General features: G+C 45.2%; 2 protein-coding genes across 6 annotated transcripts in view; both read right to left on the reverse strand.

The window, feature by feature from the left end:
- The window catches only part of cabp2a (calcium binding protein 2a), a 16,971-nt gene extending 13,560 nt beyond the window's left edge, over positions 1–3,411 (reverse strand). The window contains exons 1-2 of one of the 5 annotated variants that reach the window (XM_076974301.1): positions 2,957–3,411; positions 1,950–2,135 (exon numbers count right to left, since the gene is read on the reverse strand). In XM_076974301.1, coding sequence (XP_076830416.1) covers positions 1,950–2,135; positions 2,957–3,094 — 324 coding nt within the window. In that variant the 5' untranslated portion in view covers positions 3,095–3,411. Of the gene's footprint in view, positions 1,926–1,949; positions 2,136–2,956 lie in introns of those variants that run through there. The other 4 variants (XM_076974302.1, XM_076974300.1, XM_076974304.1 and 1 more) reach the window with 4 other exon arrangements.
- A 3,384-nt stretch (positions 3,412–6,795) lies between these two features.
- Positions 6,796–12,295, reverse strand: LOC143476224 (prostaglandin D2 receptor 2). The gene is made up of 2 exons (XM_076974299.1): positions 12,084–12,295; positions 6,796–10,145 (listed from the first exon to the last, which is right to left on the reverse strand). The coding sequence occupies exon 2, from the start codon at positions 10,141–10,143 to the stop codon at positions 8,989–8,991; it is 1,155 nt and encodes a 384-aa protein (XP_076830414.1). The 5' UTR covers positions 10,144–10,145; positions 12,084–12,295; the 3' UTR covers positions 6,796–8,988.
- Between the last annotated feature and the right edge of the window lie 4,644 nt (positions 12,296–16,939).

Genomic DNA, 16,939 nt, shown 5'->3' on the forward strand with positions numbered 1-16,939 from the left:
GTGTGTGTGTGTGTGTGTGTGTGGGTGCGTGCGTGCGGGCACATGAGTGATATTATCTGGGATTTGCATCGTTTTCCATGCATGGGTGGTCTGTCAGTGGATTAGGGCCAAACCCCAATCAGATGACAGGAGAGGAAAACAGAGGCAGACCCAGAGAGGTGGTGAGTGAGGAACACTGGATCGAGACCACATATCCTCCCATTAGTCATAGCAAATAAGACAGCCTGTGATTTCAGTGCTAAAATATAGAGTTCAGATACTCTCGTATTCTGAGATAGGTATTTTTTTGGAGGCAAAAGCCATTGGTCTGCCCAATCCAGAGATCCAAACATTGTGTGATTTTTCTCATCTTATGAAAACAAAGAGACAGGAAATATTTAAGGGTAAAAAGGGGAAATCTTTATGGGTAAAAAAATTACCCTTTTCTCATTGCATTACTAGTAGATGTTTTGGACATGGACACAGCTTCAGTTGACATTATGAATAATGTGTGTTTGTGTTTTAAAACAAAAGGTTGACTGGCGATTTGATACCAAAAGACACGAGGAGCAGAGAGGTTTTATGGTTAAACACCAAGGTAAGCACAAAGGCCCAAAAAATGTATTTGCACTTATGGAAGAGAAGAGACAATAGAGTTCAATAGAGCTGTGTAGGTGGTGTAGGCGTTGTATGTACAAAAACCCTTTTAGCACAAAATTACCATGTTTACAGAGGATGATTTGCAAAGTTGTTGGTACAGCTGATGATGTAGTTACTCTGGCTATTTTCATAACTGAAGAATGCCAGGAAGTGATTCAGTTTCTAACAAGCTCGTCTTACCTCTTGACCCATCAGACATCTTGTTAATCTCACCCACATAATCTTGTGTATTTTAATCAATTTATCCTCCCTACTCTTTTTATCTCTCTCTGTTTATATCTCTCTTTATTTATTTTTCTGTTGATCTGTTTTTCATTTTCTCTCTGTTTCTCTTTCCTCATTCCATCCTTGCAGTCATTAACTTTCTGAAATCTTCTCTTATTATTTTTGCTGTCCCATCTGTCACATGGTATGAGATGAAGGGGTTGTTTATACTACACCATTTATGTTTTTTAAAGCAGATATGCTGAACTACTTCTAAACTGTGAACTGAGATCTAGACTAGGACTATAGACTAATTCTGTCCCTCCCGTCACACGGCATAATGAAAAGAACATACTGTAATGTAGACAAGACAGTGTTTTGATTAGATGCCACGCAGAAGATCGAGTAATGACAGATATTTCGAATAGACATAGCCAGACATAGCCAGAGACTAACACCACAGCCAGCCTTCTAATCTCCCCACACTGCCAGACAGCTCTGGGCGTGATTAATGCTGTCTGTAATCATGAGTGCTCAGAAAAGGTTAGAGAATTTGTGAGGGACTGGTGAATTTGTCATTTAAGCCCCCCACACACACACACACACACACACACACACACACACACACACACACACACACACACACACACACACACACACACACACACACACACACACACAAACATAAAAACACATGTGCATGACCTAGAAAACACTGTTGTTGCTGTGCAGATATCTAGTGTATATGCAGCAATGTTTATCAAAATGTAAGACCTGTCAAGGCATTTTTGAATACTCCTGTTGTAATTTTTAAAACCAAATAGGCTCCAGTCTAGTTGGTTCCACAACAAACCGATAACAAATGCAGAACACAATGCAGCTGACACTGATAAGCTATAGAGTTGTTTTCAGTACAGTATGGCATAAGAGAGATGCAGCGGGAGACATAATTAAATACAGACTGGGTCACTGTGAGCAATGCATTCATAATTATAGATGCACTTCATCATGGCACAACCCATGAAGAATCTGTAAATGAAGAATCTAGAACCACATTAATCAACATCTGAGATGCAAGTGTCAAAAATCTGATATTTTATTCCTACCTGACCAAACACAGAGGCCACCATTGGCCAGAGCTTCCTACGCTGACTCTCAGCCTTCCAGGGGTCTTCCACAGCCTTACTGGGCATGCTCAGACTCACAGGCTCTGTTCTGGTGGAACAACTGAAACTCCCGCCTGATGAGACACTCCATCTCTTCAGCTTCTCAATCTTTTTTTTAATGGATCCCTGGAAGTAGGAAAAGAGAGGCAACAAAAGCATGTGGAGATATGGTCTGAGGATGGTGGTCATGTAGACCTGAGAGCTTTTAGGTCCTGTCCTCATGGATCCCCTGTCAGTGCAAATTATCACAGTGTTTCATTTCCTAAAACACCTGCACCAGGTAATACGCATTCTTTAGTGTTAGATGTCCTGAATAGGATGGAGCTGGACCTGTTTGGAGCTGGAGTTGAATATAAAGGTGGACTGGATGGAAGTCTCAAAGCACTGGTTTGAAAACCCCAGTAGAGACTTACCTCCATACATTACATGTGTTAAATGAAACATAGCCCAAATAAGACCAATCATATTTATCAGATTTATTAGTATACAATAAATGTGGAAAATATCCTAATACAATTTGATTATTCACACTGCAGAATATGTAGAAAAACCAATGTGTATTAATCACTGTCTACTGAAAAAAGTAAAGGATAACAATAAATAAATGCATAAATAAATAAATAAAATGAGAATCCACTCATTCAGCTCAGAGTTACACTGTGATAAGACAACTGCAAATCCTCGTGTTTAGAAACTGGATGGTGTAAGTTATGACATCAGCTTACAGACAAACAAGAAAAAGGATTTGAAGTACATGTCTTCAGTTTATTGACTAGTTTTTTTTTTCCTGAGAACGTGTGGGCATCAACACACCTCAAAGCCTTTCCTTTAGGCCCACAGCAAATCAACAATTGAGTATTATAAATAAAGTTAGAAATGTCAAGCATGCCATATGCTATTACTTAAACATCATATCCTAAGACCGAGAAGGAAACATGCTTACTTACTTTTTTCAAAATCTTGCTCTGAGGGATCTCAACTGGATCCATGCTGCCTGCATCCACAATTACTCCTAACACGGGCAGTAAAATCCGTCTCTTTGCCTGTTTGCTTTCTTCTCTTTCGTATCCTCGCGGAGTGAGCATCTCTGGAGAACCACTCTATCACTCTATTACTTGCCCCTCCTCCTTTTCTCTTTTCATCTCTCCATTGCTCTGTTTCACTCACTGGTTGAGTCTCCATCGTCTCTCCCACTCTCATCAGCCCCTCCTTCATATGCTGTGTCTGTACGGGTCCTGAATCCATCAGCTTCAGTGATGATGTGGATCACCACTACATTATTCTGTAAACCTTTTTGCATAAACTCCAAGAGATGCATAGAACCATGCAACAAAACAATTATATAATTTCCTAAAAAGCACTAATATTGTTTTCTTATATTGTCAAATAATTTTGTCATGGATTAATAATTGCAGAATTGATGATCTCTTCTGAGTAATTCTAGACTCCTTTGCCTTTGATTACTGGGTATGGCCAAGATAGACAAAATGTAGCAAGCAAGAAAACAAACACTCAGACATATTTATTATAGATTCCTGTTCTGTATGCCCTGTTTACATCAGGTTTAATCCTGCCTTCCTCCTCCTCCTCCTCCTCCTCCTCCTCTCTATCTGATTAAATCCTCTTATGTTTTTATATTCATGCCTATTGTTTTTGTCTTGCTCAGGTTCACATGCATCTCCTTCACCCCCTAAGTTTTACAGGCCCATGTAGGACATACTGTATAAGGCTGACCTAGTATTTACTACTATTACAGCATTTCAGTAACCGTTCATTTAATCAATCTTGGACGTGTTACACATGCCTTGGAGGAGACAGCATCTTGAGGGCTCAGAATCACAGTATTTTTCAGTATTTTCTTGTACCGAGCACCAGTTTTAACAAGATGCATAATCCCCACTGAAAAAAAGCATCCCCACAACATCACACCACATCCATCCTTCACTGTGGCACCACACATAAAACGGTTTTAATATTGGCCAAGACATTCTATGATTGTCTCATCTGACCATGAAACCTTACTCCTCAGTTTAGCTACGTCATTCTTATGCAATCTGGCAAACTCCAGACTTTTCTTCATTAATGATTCACAGAACTCAACTGTGTCCTCATTAGGGCAACATCTTTCATTTGCGTAAACCACAGTACTGGGACTGAAATAACATTTATGCGTTTTTTTTTTTTTTTTCATCAGACCAATATCACTTTAAATGAATTAATTTAGAGTCTTTCAAACTAAATTATGCCATCACAAAATCTCCAATACCTAAGCAAGTTGAATTATTTTGCAAGGCATTGCAATAGGTAAGTTAGAACAGCTGGATGGCAGTGTGCATGGCAACTGTGTCTTTAAATATGGCCACTTGAGTGTGCTCTGTTATATATCATGTTTTATAGCTTCCTTTTGGAGTATGCCATGTTTGTTGTGCTCCTGAGTGTAAAGTGATATATCTTGTTTTACGTCACTCTTATTGTGTCTTGTGTTTTACAAAGCAACTAAGAGCATGACTGCGATTCTAGACTCTGATTGTAGGACAATTATGAACATGAACAGGAATGAAAGCAGACACTTCATACTCTCAGAGCCTTTGTGAATATCAGACATGACTCATTTTTCTTTTTCTCTCCACACATTGCTAAATAAATAAAACCCTACCCAGGTGAACTAGTGCAATCAGGAAGAGAAAACATGCCATTAGATACCCTAGGACAGGGGTCACCAACCCGCGGTGCACGCGGGCACCACGTCGCCCGCGGGCTTGTTTTAAAAATAGCTCACTATAGTGCCGTGCACCAAAGCGCTGCATCGTTTATGTTTTTGCTGCTATTAGCGATTGTCCGCGGTTGCTAGCACATGAACCCCCCCGCTCAACAACTTTCGTCCCCCCCCCCTCGGTTTATGCTTATCAATCTGGTAGCCCTCCGCAATAGTTGGTATCCTGGTCATTAAAAACTAAATTACCAGTGTAAGGCAATGGATTTAATTCATACACATATGGGAGGTGTGTCCTTTAACATAAGCACAATTATTTTAGCTGTTCTGTAAATGTTTGGAAAGCATGGGTTTCCTGTGGACATAACAGTGGTGGATAGTAATGAAGTAGGCCTGCATATAATTCGTTAATGTACTTAAGTAATTTTTTTGTTTCTTTATTTTACTCAAATATTTCAATTTTTGTAACGTTTTACTGCAACTCCACTACATTTCAAAGTCAAATCTTTTACTTTTACTTCACTACATTATGCGAAATCGCCTTCAGGCGTAAGTGTTCATTTAAAAAAGTAACAAAACAAAAGAAGTGCGAAGCACGTGCACCAGTCAGGGTTCGGTTCAACGGCGTAACATAAACTTTTCGGAGAGCATATACCTACATAAAAGTAGTGTCACGTATGGCCGCGGCCCCTCCCCTAGCTGTCACTCCGGATTCCCTTATGTCTGTATTCCGTGCCTGTTTATCCTGCCCCGCTCGTTTGTCTCCGTGATTCCTCGTTTGTTACCACACCCCCGTGTCATTGCCCGCACCTGTTCCCTGTTTAAAGTCCTGTATATATAGTCCCTGAGTGTCCCTTGTCCCTCGTCGGTTGTTTTGGATGTTTGGTTGTTTCTTTCCCTCGCGCTTTTGTGATTCGTGTGCCCTGTTCCCGGTGTTATACTCTCTGTTGGTTTATTCTCTGTTCAGTGTTATTTCAGCCTGGTTTTGTTTCGTGTCTGTCCTTATCATGCCCCTGTACCTGTCTAATCTGGATGGCTCTCCCGTTGTGACCCCTGCCCGTGACTTCGACTACAATTATGGAATGCCCTGTAATAAATCTCGCTCTTCTCAGCGTTTGTGTCCGCCTCCATGCTCTGCGCCACGCAGATCGTTACATAACAACCGACCATACAAGGACACAGCGAGAGAGCGAGACTCTGGTAAGTTCAATCGCTGTAATGAGATGTTGGCTGGTTTAATTCGGTTCGACTCTCCGGTATTACAGCGTGAACAAACCAGAGACAGGAATTCCCCTTGCGCTGTGGGTACAGGGGAGTCTCGTCGCTGTAAAAACAAAGCGAAATCACTTTCGGTTTCTGGCTTTTGTGACGAGCTCCCTGACAAGCGCTATGTGTCTGCCCGACTCGATACACGCTATAGGGAGGAGCAACCTGTAGCGCGAGATTCGGGCAGACGGAATGAATGTGCAGACGAGCGTTGGCCTGGCTCTCGGTTGGCTTTCAAAAGCCATTGTGAGCTCCCGATACCTCCGACGAGGCGGAGTCACAATGAAAGCCACCGAGAAGCAGTTGTGTCTGTATGTTCTTCCAGGCGCAGACCAGACCGGGGAAGGAGGAAGATCACGCCTCCGACTCGGAGCCCCGTCGCCGCAGCGCACGAAGAAGTCGCCTTCCATGAGGAGCACCTCCCTCCTCTGATCCTGCGAGTTTCCCCCCTTAAGACGCCAAAGAATTTTTTGGGGGGGAGTAGTGGACACTCACGGCAAGAGTGGCCGACTCCGCCCCCCGGTGACGTCAGTATGGCGGTCCCGCCCCCCGGTGACGTCAGTATGGCGGTCCCGCCCCCCGGTGACGTCGGTATGGCGGTCCCGCCCCCCGGTGACGTCGGTATGGCGGTCCCGCCCCCCGGTGACGTCGGTATGGCGGTCCCGCCCCCCGGTGACGTCAGTATGGCGGTCCCGCCCCCCGAGGATGTCAGCCCGGTGGTTCCGCCCCCCAAGGACGTCAGCCCGGTGGTTCCGCCCCCCGAGTACGTCTCGTCCACGCCGGTTCCTGTACCCGCGACCCGGAGGAGGTTGTCCACGCCGGTTCCTGTACCCGCGACCCGGAGGAGGTTGTCCACGCCAGTTCCTGTTCCCGCTGCCTGTCTGCCGGTTCCTGTCCCCGCGACCCAGGAGGGGTCGTCCACGCCGGCCCCTGTTCCCGCTGCCCGCCTGCCGGCTCCTGTTCCCGCTGCCCGCCTGCCGGCCAGGCCTGCCCCCCAAGAGACTGTGCTGCCCACGTGTGGGCTTGGACTGAATGTGTTCCCTGCTTTGCCCTGTGATCCTGTCTCGTTTCCCTTGTTCCCCTTGCTCCCGTGTCCTGTGCCTGGTTTTGTGTTGGTTCCTGTTCCTGTGTGTGTGCCTGTTCGTGTCCTTGTACCCGTTCCTGTGTCGGTGTCTGGTGGGTTTGTCTCTGTCCCGGTCCCTGTGTCTGTTCCCCAAGTCGTCACTCCCTTTGTTCCAGTCCCGGTCTCTGTTGTCCATAGTGTCTTTGCCTCTGTGTGTGCCTCTGCCTTGTCCCCTGGCCCCACTCCCGTGTCTGTCCCCGGTCCTGTACTGTCCAGCCCTGCTCCTGCTCCTTGCCCTGTCCGGTCTCCCTGTGCCCCATGTACCGCCATGCCCCAGCCCGGCTCCTGGTCAGTCTCTGGTTTCTCTGTCCCTGCCATGCCCCGGTCTCCGTGCCCTGCTTTCCCCTGGTCTGTTCCTCCGGTCTGTCCCGTGTCTGCTGTCCCTGTCCCTCGCCGTGTTCCGTGGTTCCCTGTCCGGTCCTAGTCTGGTTCCTGTCCTGTCTGCCCTTGCGTGCCCCGGAGTGGCACGCTTTGAGGGGGGGTACTGTCACGTATGGCCGCGGCCCCTCCCCTAGCTGTCACTCCGGATTCCCTTATGTCTGTATTCCGTGCCTGTTTATCCTGCCCCGCTCGTTTGTCTCCGTGATTCCTCGTTTGTTACCACACCCCCGTGTCATTGCCCGCACCTGTTCCCTGTTTAAAGTCCTGTATATATAGTCCCTGAGTGTCCCTTGTCCCTCGTCGGTTGTTTTGGATGTTTGGTTGTTTCTTTCCCTCGCGCTTTTGTGATTTGTGTGCCCTGTTCCCGGTGTTATACTCTCTGTTGGTTTATTCTCTGTTCAGTGTTATTTCAGCCTGGTTTTGTTTCGTGTCTGTCCTTATCATGCCCCTGTACCTGTCTAATCTGAATGGCTCTCCCGTTGTGACCCCTGCCCGTGACTTCGACTACGATTATGGAATGCCCTGTAATAAATCTCGCTCTTCTCAGCATTTGTGTCCGCCTCCATGCTCTGCGCCACGCAGATCGTTACAAGTAGGAAAGAAACGAACTCGCCACAAACCCCATGGCCTTATCTGAGTAAAATGTTTGAAGTATTCATTTGAAGAAAATGTTTTCTGTTTTCAAGTGCCATCCAATCTAAGGAAAATCGTAGAGGTGAGCTATTTTCATAGGCCTATTGGTCATTTTATTTAATTAACAATAGCAGAAAACAGTTTATTTGTGTATGTTAAAATAAGTCTGACATTAGTGTTGTATCCATAGCTAGCTAGCTTATTGCTAGTACACAACCAAAAACTGCCTTAGCAACGCACTCTGCATGTAGCTAACTATGTTAGCTAGCTAGCACGTTATGTTTTACCACAGTTCATAGTTTTTGGAGCTTCAAGCTAGCTAAATGCATTGATGTTGTGAAATAAACATTCGAACACAGCAGTTTACATTAGAAAACAAATTCTATTTAGACAGGTTTTACATGCAAAGCAATAAAACATATTAGAGCCTTAACTTTACATTCATACTTTTGTACTTTTACTCAAGTAGAGGAATAAAGGGAGGACTTCTACATGTACTGGGGTAATGTTTTACCTTGGGTATCTTTGGGTACTTTAACTCAAATAGGCTATATGGTTTGTGTATTTTGTCCACCACAGGGACATAAATATGACCATTGACTGACTGAGTTCTGACTTATGATTCAGATATTCATTCAAAAATGACACCTATGTTGCCTGTTATTATGAAGTTTTAATGGTAGACCAAAATGTACTCCATTTTTAAAGATCACTGCATGCAACATGTTTTCTACATCTATTACTGTAATCAAGTCCATGAAAGTAACTTCTAAAGTGTACTGGCCATAGATCATAATGTTTTGGACAGTGGAAACTTTTCCATGTATCATAACACATTTTGCCCTGACTGCAGGCCAGGGTACTTATTGAGGGATCTGGAGTCCATCCTTCTTCCAGAGGGGTCCTCTTTCCTCCACCAGCCCTTCGAAGAGCACCGCCAGACTCTGCCGAATACGCGTGCAGAAGTGTGGGCAGCTGAAGGCGTAGATTATGGGGTTTAGCAGAGAGTTCAGAAAGGCAAACACTGTTGATACAGGCAACCCCACCTCAACAAGTTCTGTTTTTTCAGGCATATATTGAGCCATCACCTCAACCAGGCAGAAGATGTGATATGGTGCCCAACATATGGCAAAGGTTGTGATGACAGAGGTAACCATTTTGATGAAGCCTCGCGACAGTTTTGTTCCACTGTGCGCAGTTGGTGAAGGAGCAGATGAAAGGCTACAAGTTGACATGCCCACTGTTGTATTAGTCCTTAGAGCTACCGTCATACTCTGCTTCCTCTTGCAGCGAGCATAGAATTGCTGACCAAAGTAGCCATAGCTCACAGCAATGGTGAGCAGTGGTAGCACGAAGGCTAACAGCATCTTCGACACAGCTGTCATGGCCTGCAGCACCTGGCAATCCCGCTCCAGCTTATGCGGTGTGGAATACCGAGCAAAGTCATGGTAGCAAAGCTTACGTTCGTCTCTTCTAGATGTTACAGAGCGGAACACGAAATAGGGAATCGTGTTGGCTGCCGCCCACAGCCAACCCACAGCACAGATCTTCCACGCAGCTGCCACTGAACGCCGTCTCAGGCTCCAGACAGGTTTGGCAACCAATAAACACCGATCTAGTGATATAACAGCCAGTAGGAATGAAGAAACAAACATGTTAAGGAAGAAAATAGAAGCTTCAGCAGAGCAGAGCAACAAACCTAGGTTCCAGTCATGCCCCATCAGTATGTAGTGTGTGAAAAGTGGCAGCGTCAGCATGGCTAGGAAGTCAGACAATGCTAGGTTTATCACCCACACTGCAGCAACGGTTTTCTGGCGCAGACGGAATCCAAGCACCCACAGAACCAAAAGGTTCTCCAGGATACCTAGGACAGACACCACCCCGAGTACGCTCACCACAACATAATTGACATGCGTGTTATTATTATGAGAGTTGTTAAGCATTTGCTGCAGGACAGAACAGTAGCGCTCAGAAGGAGGACTTTGGGAAGAATTTGGGAAGATCTGTGAATCTGTCATAGCTGTGGAAAGAAAGAAAAGGAGAGAGACAGACATCATGGCTAAAGATTACAATTCTTGACATGAATATATTCATTTTAAAGGTTCATGTGGCATGCCTTGTGTGGTTAAATATTACAGCACTGACAAAAAGCGTGCAATTTGTTGGTGGAAGTGTTCTCAGTATTCTTTTTCAGTATTCGTTTTCAGTTTCATTCAGGTTATGAAACAGTATGTGTGTGCGGTTCTTTTTTATTAATTTTATTTTAATTATATTTATTATATTTCATTTTGTAATATGTTATTATATTTTAATTATATTTATATGTAGTATATTTTTTATATTGTATTACAATTTTATGATAATGGAGATGGAGGAGATGAGACCCACACTCAGTGAGAGCAAGGCACAGCTGAGACTGATCACATTAATCTCACCACTGCAGCCATGTGCTCCCAGGACTTTGAGGGGTAACTGTACAGTCACACACCCAATTGGATAAGAGTAATAAATAAGATATAAGCATCTTTGTATTTACTAATAAACAGGAAACAAAAATGGGTCAAACAGGGGATAGTATTAAACTGATTTGCCATGAAGGTCTAAAGCATGCAAGATAATCAGGAGTGTAAATGGTGCTGGAAATGTAAAACCTTGGTTTTGTTTGGTATAAACTCACTGTGGAAAAATACTTGCTTATATCAGTGTTTTTACCTAAAACATCATCTGAGGTTTGCTGAGATATTGCATTTACAGAGCATGTTAATTGTTTTAACAGCATATACAAGTGCTTACAAGTACCAGTGGTTTGTATCACTGATTCAGATCTTATAGCCTGTCTGGGGAGAAATGGGCTGAGAGAGAGAGGGAGGGAGGGAGAGAGAGAGAGAGAGAGAGAGAGAGAGAGAGAGAGAGAGAGAGAGAGAGAGAAAACTATGAAAAAGAGCTTCCATATTTACATATTTCCTGGAACGTAAATAGCACCATGGTATGTTGCATGCTGTCTGTGCAAGTGCTGTAGTTGTTGCAGCAAATATGTATGTTTACTCAGTTACTCAATTTTGTTCTGAACTGTCTGCCTATATTCCTATCTGCCTATATGTTAGTATTCTTTCTGTGAAAGAGTTGAGTGCTTGCCTCAACTGGCCTCTGTCCCACCAGGTGTTTGGCAAAGTGCAAAGTGTGTGGGAGTGGGAGCAGGCATGTGAGTAGCGCAGAGAGGGCTGCCTGCATAAGGACCAACTATATGTTCCTCCATCTGAGTTTCAGTCACAAAGTGAGGAATCAATAGCAGTAAGTCAGCTATCATAAGCTGTACTTATTCAGCACTGTAGCACAGGGAAGGTAGTATAGAACCCACAAAAAACAGTAATTGCCCAGATTACTGCAAAATCTCTTCTGAAATCTGCCAACGTTCCTCAGTGTTTCATCACTTAACTTTGTTAAAGAATACCTGTTGTCTGAACAATGACAACAAAAACCCTCTCCATAAAAGTTGCTAAACTGTTGAGATTACTACTATGAATGCAGTTTTTACAATCATCTCCTGGGATGCTTCTTTTTATAATGAAAGTAAAATTATAATAAAATGAATACAAGGTTCAACAAACCAGCAACACCTTTAAAAAAAAAAAAAAAAAACAGATTCCTGCATGAACAATTTTAACAATCATTAAAAATAAGAATATAATCTGATGAACGCACCATCACTACCAAAGTACTGGCTATTATCAGATAAAGGTGATTCAAGTATCATTTCTGGAGTGTACAGTGGTATCTTGTGTTGACTTATTGGCATGTGCCTCAACAACATACTTTAAAAACAAGACATAAATGGCTCTTTTCATATTAAGTATGTCTGGATCACCCAAGCACATTTTTGGTGCCACTGTTAAATGACACTTTTAATAAAACAAAATGATAACATCAGCATGAAAGCCCACACTGAAAAGCTACTTACTGTTTCTGATAGGTTTATTATTTCCCCTTGAAATGATTTCCTTTTCTCTCCTTACTTCATTTATTTAGATAGCTATATCGTTTCTGAGTCTTGTGTCTTGTGTTCTTTTTCACAAGGGGAAGGACATGGGAGGAACTCACGAGAGCAGGGTGGGTAAGGGTATTTAAATTAGTATCAAAAGTAAATCTCTCCCTTTTTCCTCTAGCTTGCATCTTGATAAACCAAAACCTTTTTAGAAATGAGAACAGATTTGAGTGCCAGAAGATATGTATTCATAAATCTGATTAATAAAACATTTCACGTTGAAATGAGTAGCAGGTGGTTTCTCTGCACGCAAACAGACATTCATATGATGTGTAATACATTAACATACATTCTGTGGTACCTCCAGATCCACACAAAGGAACAAGGAGTGGCAAATGAACCAGATGTCGTGATGCTGGACGAGATGAAGAAAATATCTTTGGTAATAGGTAATAGAAACATCCAGAGAAAGGAACCTGAGATGTCGGCAGACGTCTATGGACTGAACAAAAAGGAAATGGAGGGAGCGTGGAAGGACACCCAGCTGGAGTAGTGACTCCAACACATCCCAGCAATGCCAACATAAATCTCAGTCCAAAAGAGTCCAGAGCAAACCGGACGTTATGGGGTATGGTGTCCTTTTCTTTTGCTTTTCTATCACATCTTTAGCGAGATGATCTTTGGTGTTTTACAAGTTTCACTTTCACTTTGCATCGGAATGAGGACATGTCACGTAGAATACAAAAACATTACAAAATATTAATAAAAAATATGTATAAATACAAATTCCTGTCACAGCAAACAAACGTTTGAAAATCAATACAATAGTATTGTAACGGCGTGAAGGAACTAGAGGATGGACACAATAGCTGAGGAGAAGATTTATTGAAGGGCATACCAAAATCAGGGTAAAAAAAACAGGCTTAGGTCAAGTCTGATAATGAGTCCAATGTATGAACATAACCACCAAGTAATAACATGATGGGTAGACAGAAAGACAGAACGAAATAAAGAGAATAAACATGAACGAAATAGCAACACAGTTTGATTACAACATGATACACTTATGATACACTTGATTACAACATTGCTCACTTATGACTGCTCACCCACTCAACCGGGCTGTCATATTGTGAAGTTTGCAGATGACATAGCTGTGGTTGGATGCATTACTAGCAGTGATGAGTCTGGCTACAGGCAGGAAGTGGAACACCTGGAGGGATGGTGCAGGGACAACAACCTCTGCATCAATGTCAAGAAAACAAAGGAGATGATTGTGGACTTCAGGAAGAAGCAACATGCTCATCCCCTCCTGCACGTCGGAGGAGCCGCGGTGGAAGTAGTCTCCAGCTACAAATACTTGGGAGTACACCTGAGTAACGACCTCTCCTGGAGCTACAACACCTCAAGCCTGGTAAAGAAGGCACACCAGCGGCTCTACTTCCTCAGGCGGATGAGGCGAGCAGGACTTGGGAGCCCCATCCTCAGCTCCTTTTACAGATGCGTGGTGGAGAGCGTGCTGTGCTCCAGCATCACCGTGTGGCACGGAAGCTGCTCTGCTGCAGACAGAAAAGCTCTGCAGAGGGTGGTGAAAGCTGCACAAAGGACTGTCGGAGTCACTCTCCCCACCACCTTGGACATCTACACCTCCAGGTGCAGGAAAAGGGCCTCCTGCATCAGAAAGGACCCCTCACACCCCGCTCACTCACTTTTTGTCCCGCTCCCCTCAGGCAAAAGGCTGCGGAGCATCAAATGCAGAACCAATAGACTGAAAAACAGCTTCATTCCAGAAGCTGTGAGACTCCTGAACTCTAGATAAGAAACATACACATACATACACACACTGCACAGTCACTTTAGTCACTATGCCACTTACTTCATATGGTCATCCCAGTGTTGCTGCTACTTAACAGAGATATGTCCAAATCGCTGCTGCTGTCTGCACTGTTCACACTTTATTTTATTATATTTTCTTTTCTTTTTGTACAGACATTTATAGCTTATATTTATAGCGATATTTAAATGCCCTCTTGTTTACATTGGTTCTTTATTTAATAATGCTGGGTTTGCTTTAAAAACTGGGACCTTGAGATTGTGAATTTCGTTCCACCTCATGCACCACATGAGATGCGAATGACAATAAAGAATCCTTGAATCCTTGAATCCTTGATATACCACAAAGCACTAGAGACTATACAAACCAAAGTAACCAAACCGAACAAAACCCATAACCGTAACCCATGAGACAAGACAGGCATTAAATACACTCAAACAAACTAAGAACTATGGAGAGGATTCAGTGCCAAATCGAAATGTAATCCCTACTAGGCAAAAATGGAAATGCAATCCACAAAATGCATTGCTTTTCCATACAAACATGCAGAATACGTGCCAAAATGCAATGCAAAAGCACTATTACATTACATTTCAATGCACTTTATCACTTTATTGAAAAACAATACATTTTGTACATAACAATACATAAAGTGCATTGAAACGAGGTGTTTTTCCAGGCGGCGTGGAGAGAGGGACTCCGCGCAACAATGCGCGAGACCACCCCCCTGGCTGATACCGCAGAGGGCACAGAGGACCCGCTGATTGTTTACGCGGGGATGGTGAGTGCCCGCCCTCCGGAAGACGAGTTCGGGAGTGAGGACTCGGAGGAGGAAGAGAAGGAAGGTGGAGCCGGCTACTCACCTTCCATATACACAGCGCCGACGGTGTATTACGGAGAGGAGAGGGAAGACATCAGCCCCCCGCCGTCGGAGTGGTCGGAGACTACCGAGCACTCCGATGAAGATGAGAGGGAGGTAGTCAGCCCCCCTCCGTCGTTATACTCAACCCCCTCTGAGTGTTATGGGGAAGACGAGGGAAAAGTCAGCCCCGCTCCGTCTGTATGCTCAGCCCCTTCGGGAGACAACGAGCAGGGCGAGGAGAGTGAGGGGGAAAGCCCTCCGTCAGTATGTTCGGTCCCGACCGTGTACAAAGGGGGTGGTAGCGGACCGGACAGTCCGTCCGCGTCAGAGAGTGGGGACTCCGAGGAGGAGGAGCCCATGGAGCACTCTCGGTGCTAGACCCCCGCTCGGTCCATGGACTGGAGCGTAGCCGAGGAGGAAGAGCCAGCGATGGACACCACCTCCGATACCAAATCCAGGGGAGGCTGGCCTGGCGAAGGAGGGGCTTCCTACGGGGGGTTCCCTGAGAGGGGGGAGGAGCGCCGGCAAGCTTATAGGGCGGCAGGCCCCTACGGCACTCCCGGAGGAGGGAGCCGCGGACCTGAGAGGAAGGTTGCCGCGAGACCCGCCGGTCGCGCTGCCTCCAAGCGGGACAAAAGTCGCACTGTACCTCGCGCGTCCACCGGTGGTGCTGCCCCCAAGCGGTCGACAAGTCGCGCTGCACCTCGCGCGTCCGCCAGCCGTGCGGCACCTTGCGGGGAGCGGGCGGAACAGGCGGGAGGAGTACCGCCGTCTGCAGCGTCTCCAGCCCCTGGGGCTTTCTCGCTGCTACAGGCTTCGCCCAAGGTGGGAGGCCTGGCTCCGGGGATGAATGTCTGTGTTCCTGTGTTTTTGTCTGTCCCAATGTGTCTCCTGAACCCACTGTTCCCGTTTGTGCCCTTTGTGTTTACTGTGCCGGTGTGCGTGTTTGTACTCGTGCCTGTGTTTAATGTTTTCTCCCCCTAATGTTTTCTCCCAGGGAGGGTGTGCTAGAGCTGTTCGCGGCGGTTCCCGCCGTCGGGGGTGACGGCTCTCAGAGGCTCGTGATCCCGGCGGCTCCGGACCTGCCCGTTGGTGTTGGTTCGAGGCTTTCCAGCTGCGCGGGACGCTCCGGGAGTAGCGAACCCCTGGTGGAGGGTTCTGTCACGGAACAGCTCCGGACCCTTCTCTGTGGGCGTGTCATACTGTTATCTGCGTGCGATTATGTCCATGTTTGTACTTCCGTGGGTGTGGGTTGTTTGTGAGCGTGTTCGTTTGTTACACCTGTGCCTTGTCTTGAGGTCACGTGGGTCTGTGTAACTCACCTATATAATGTGCGTTCGCGCAGTGTCTTGTGCTCGTTTTTGTCTAAAGCCAAGTGTCAGCGTGAGTGTGTATGTGCTGCTTGCGCTCCGCACAGAGCTTACACGTATTTGTTTCAATAAATGTTATCTGTTCACCATAACCGTCTTGGTGCCTGCCTCCTACACCCGGACGTTACAAGTTATGGAGTCTAAAGGGATATTAATGAAATGTGTAAAAACTTAAAAAATAAAATCAATAATTGATATTGATTAATAAATCAATTAAAAAATACACATGATATGTGGTAAACCATTTTTAATAATTCAGGTGCATAAATCCATGGCAATAATGGAACAATACAATAGCAAACCATCCACAGGGTCAGTTAGGACACAGGATCAGGGTAGACAGTGTCACGGTGAGGCGGCCCCCTACCAGCCGCCTCCGTCCACAGCGGCTGTTGTTGTTGTTGTTTGGTGACATCATGTGCGTCCCTCAGGTGGGCGGAGCCCGTGATCCGCCTCACCTGAGGGTCGTTTGTTTGCCTATATATGACCGCTGGTCATTATATCCTTAATTTGGATCTATTGCACGGGTTTTAGGTTTGGACACTTTCTATTAAACCATCCTTTTTCCCTGAGACTTGGCGTGATCGCTTCCTTTTTGTTGCTCACCCCCGCCCGTCACAGAATGACCAGCCACCCTTCGGAAGCCGCCGAGTCTCTTTTTCTTTTTCCTTCGTTCGTGGTCATGTCTCGTGGTAAGTGTTTGTCTGCGTGGTGTTTTGTGAAGAGTTCCGCCGTGCTTTTGTGTTGTGTTTGTGGCACGGCGTGG

Source organism: Brachyhypopomus gauderio, chromosome 15 (genome assembly GCF_052324685.1).
Source record: "Brachyhypopomus gauderio isolate BG-103 chromosome 15, BGAUD_0.2, whole genome shotgun sequence".
Taxonomy (NCBI): Eukaryota; Metazoa; Chordata; class Actinopteri; order Gymnotiformes; family Hypopomidae; genus Brachyhypopomus; species Brachyhypopomus gauderio.

Excerpts from the sequence above, each read along its gene's own strand:
- LOC143476224 (XM_076974299.1), bottom strand. The coding sequence starts at position 10,143 with ATGACAGATTCACAGATCTTCCCAAATTCTTCCCAAAGTCCTCCTTCT.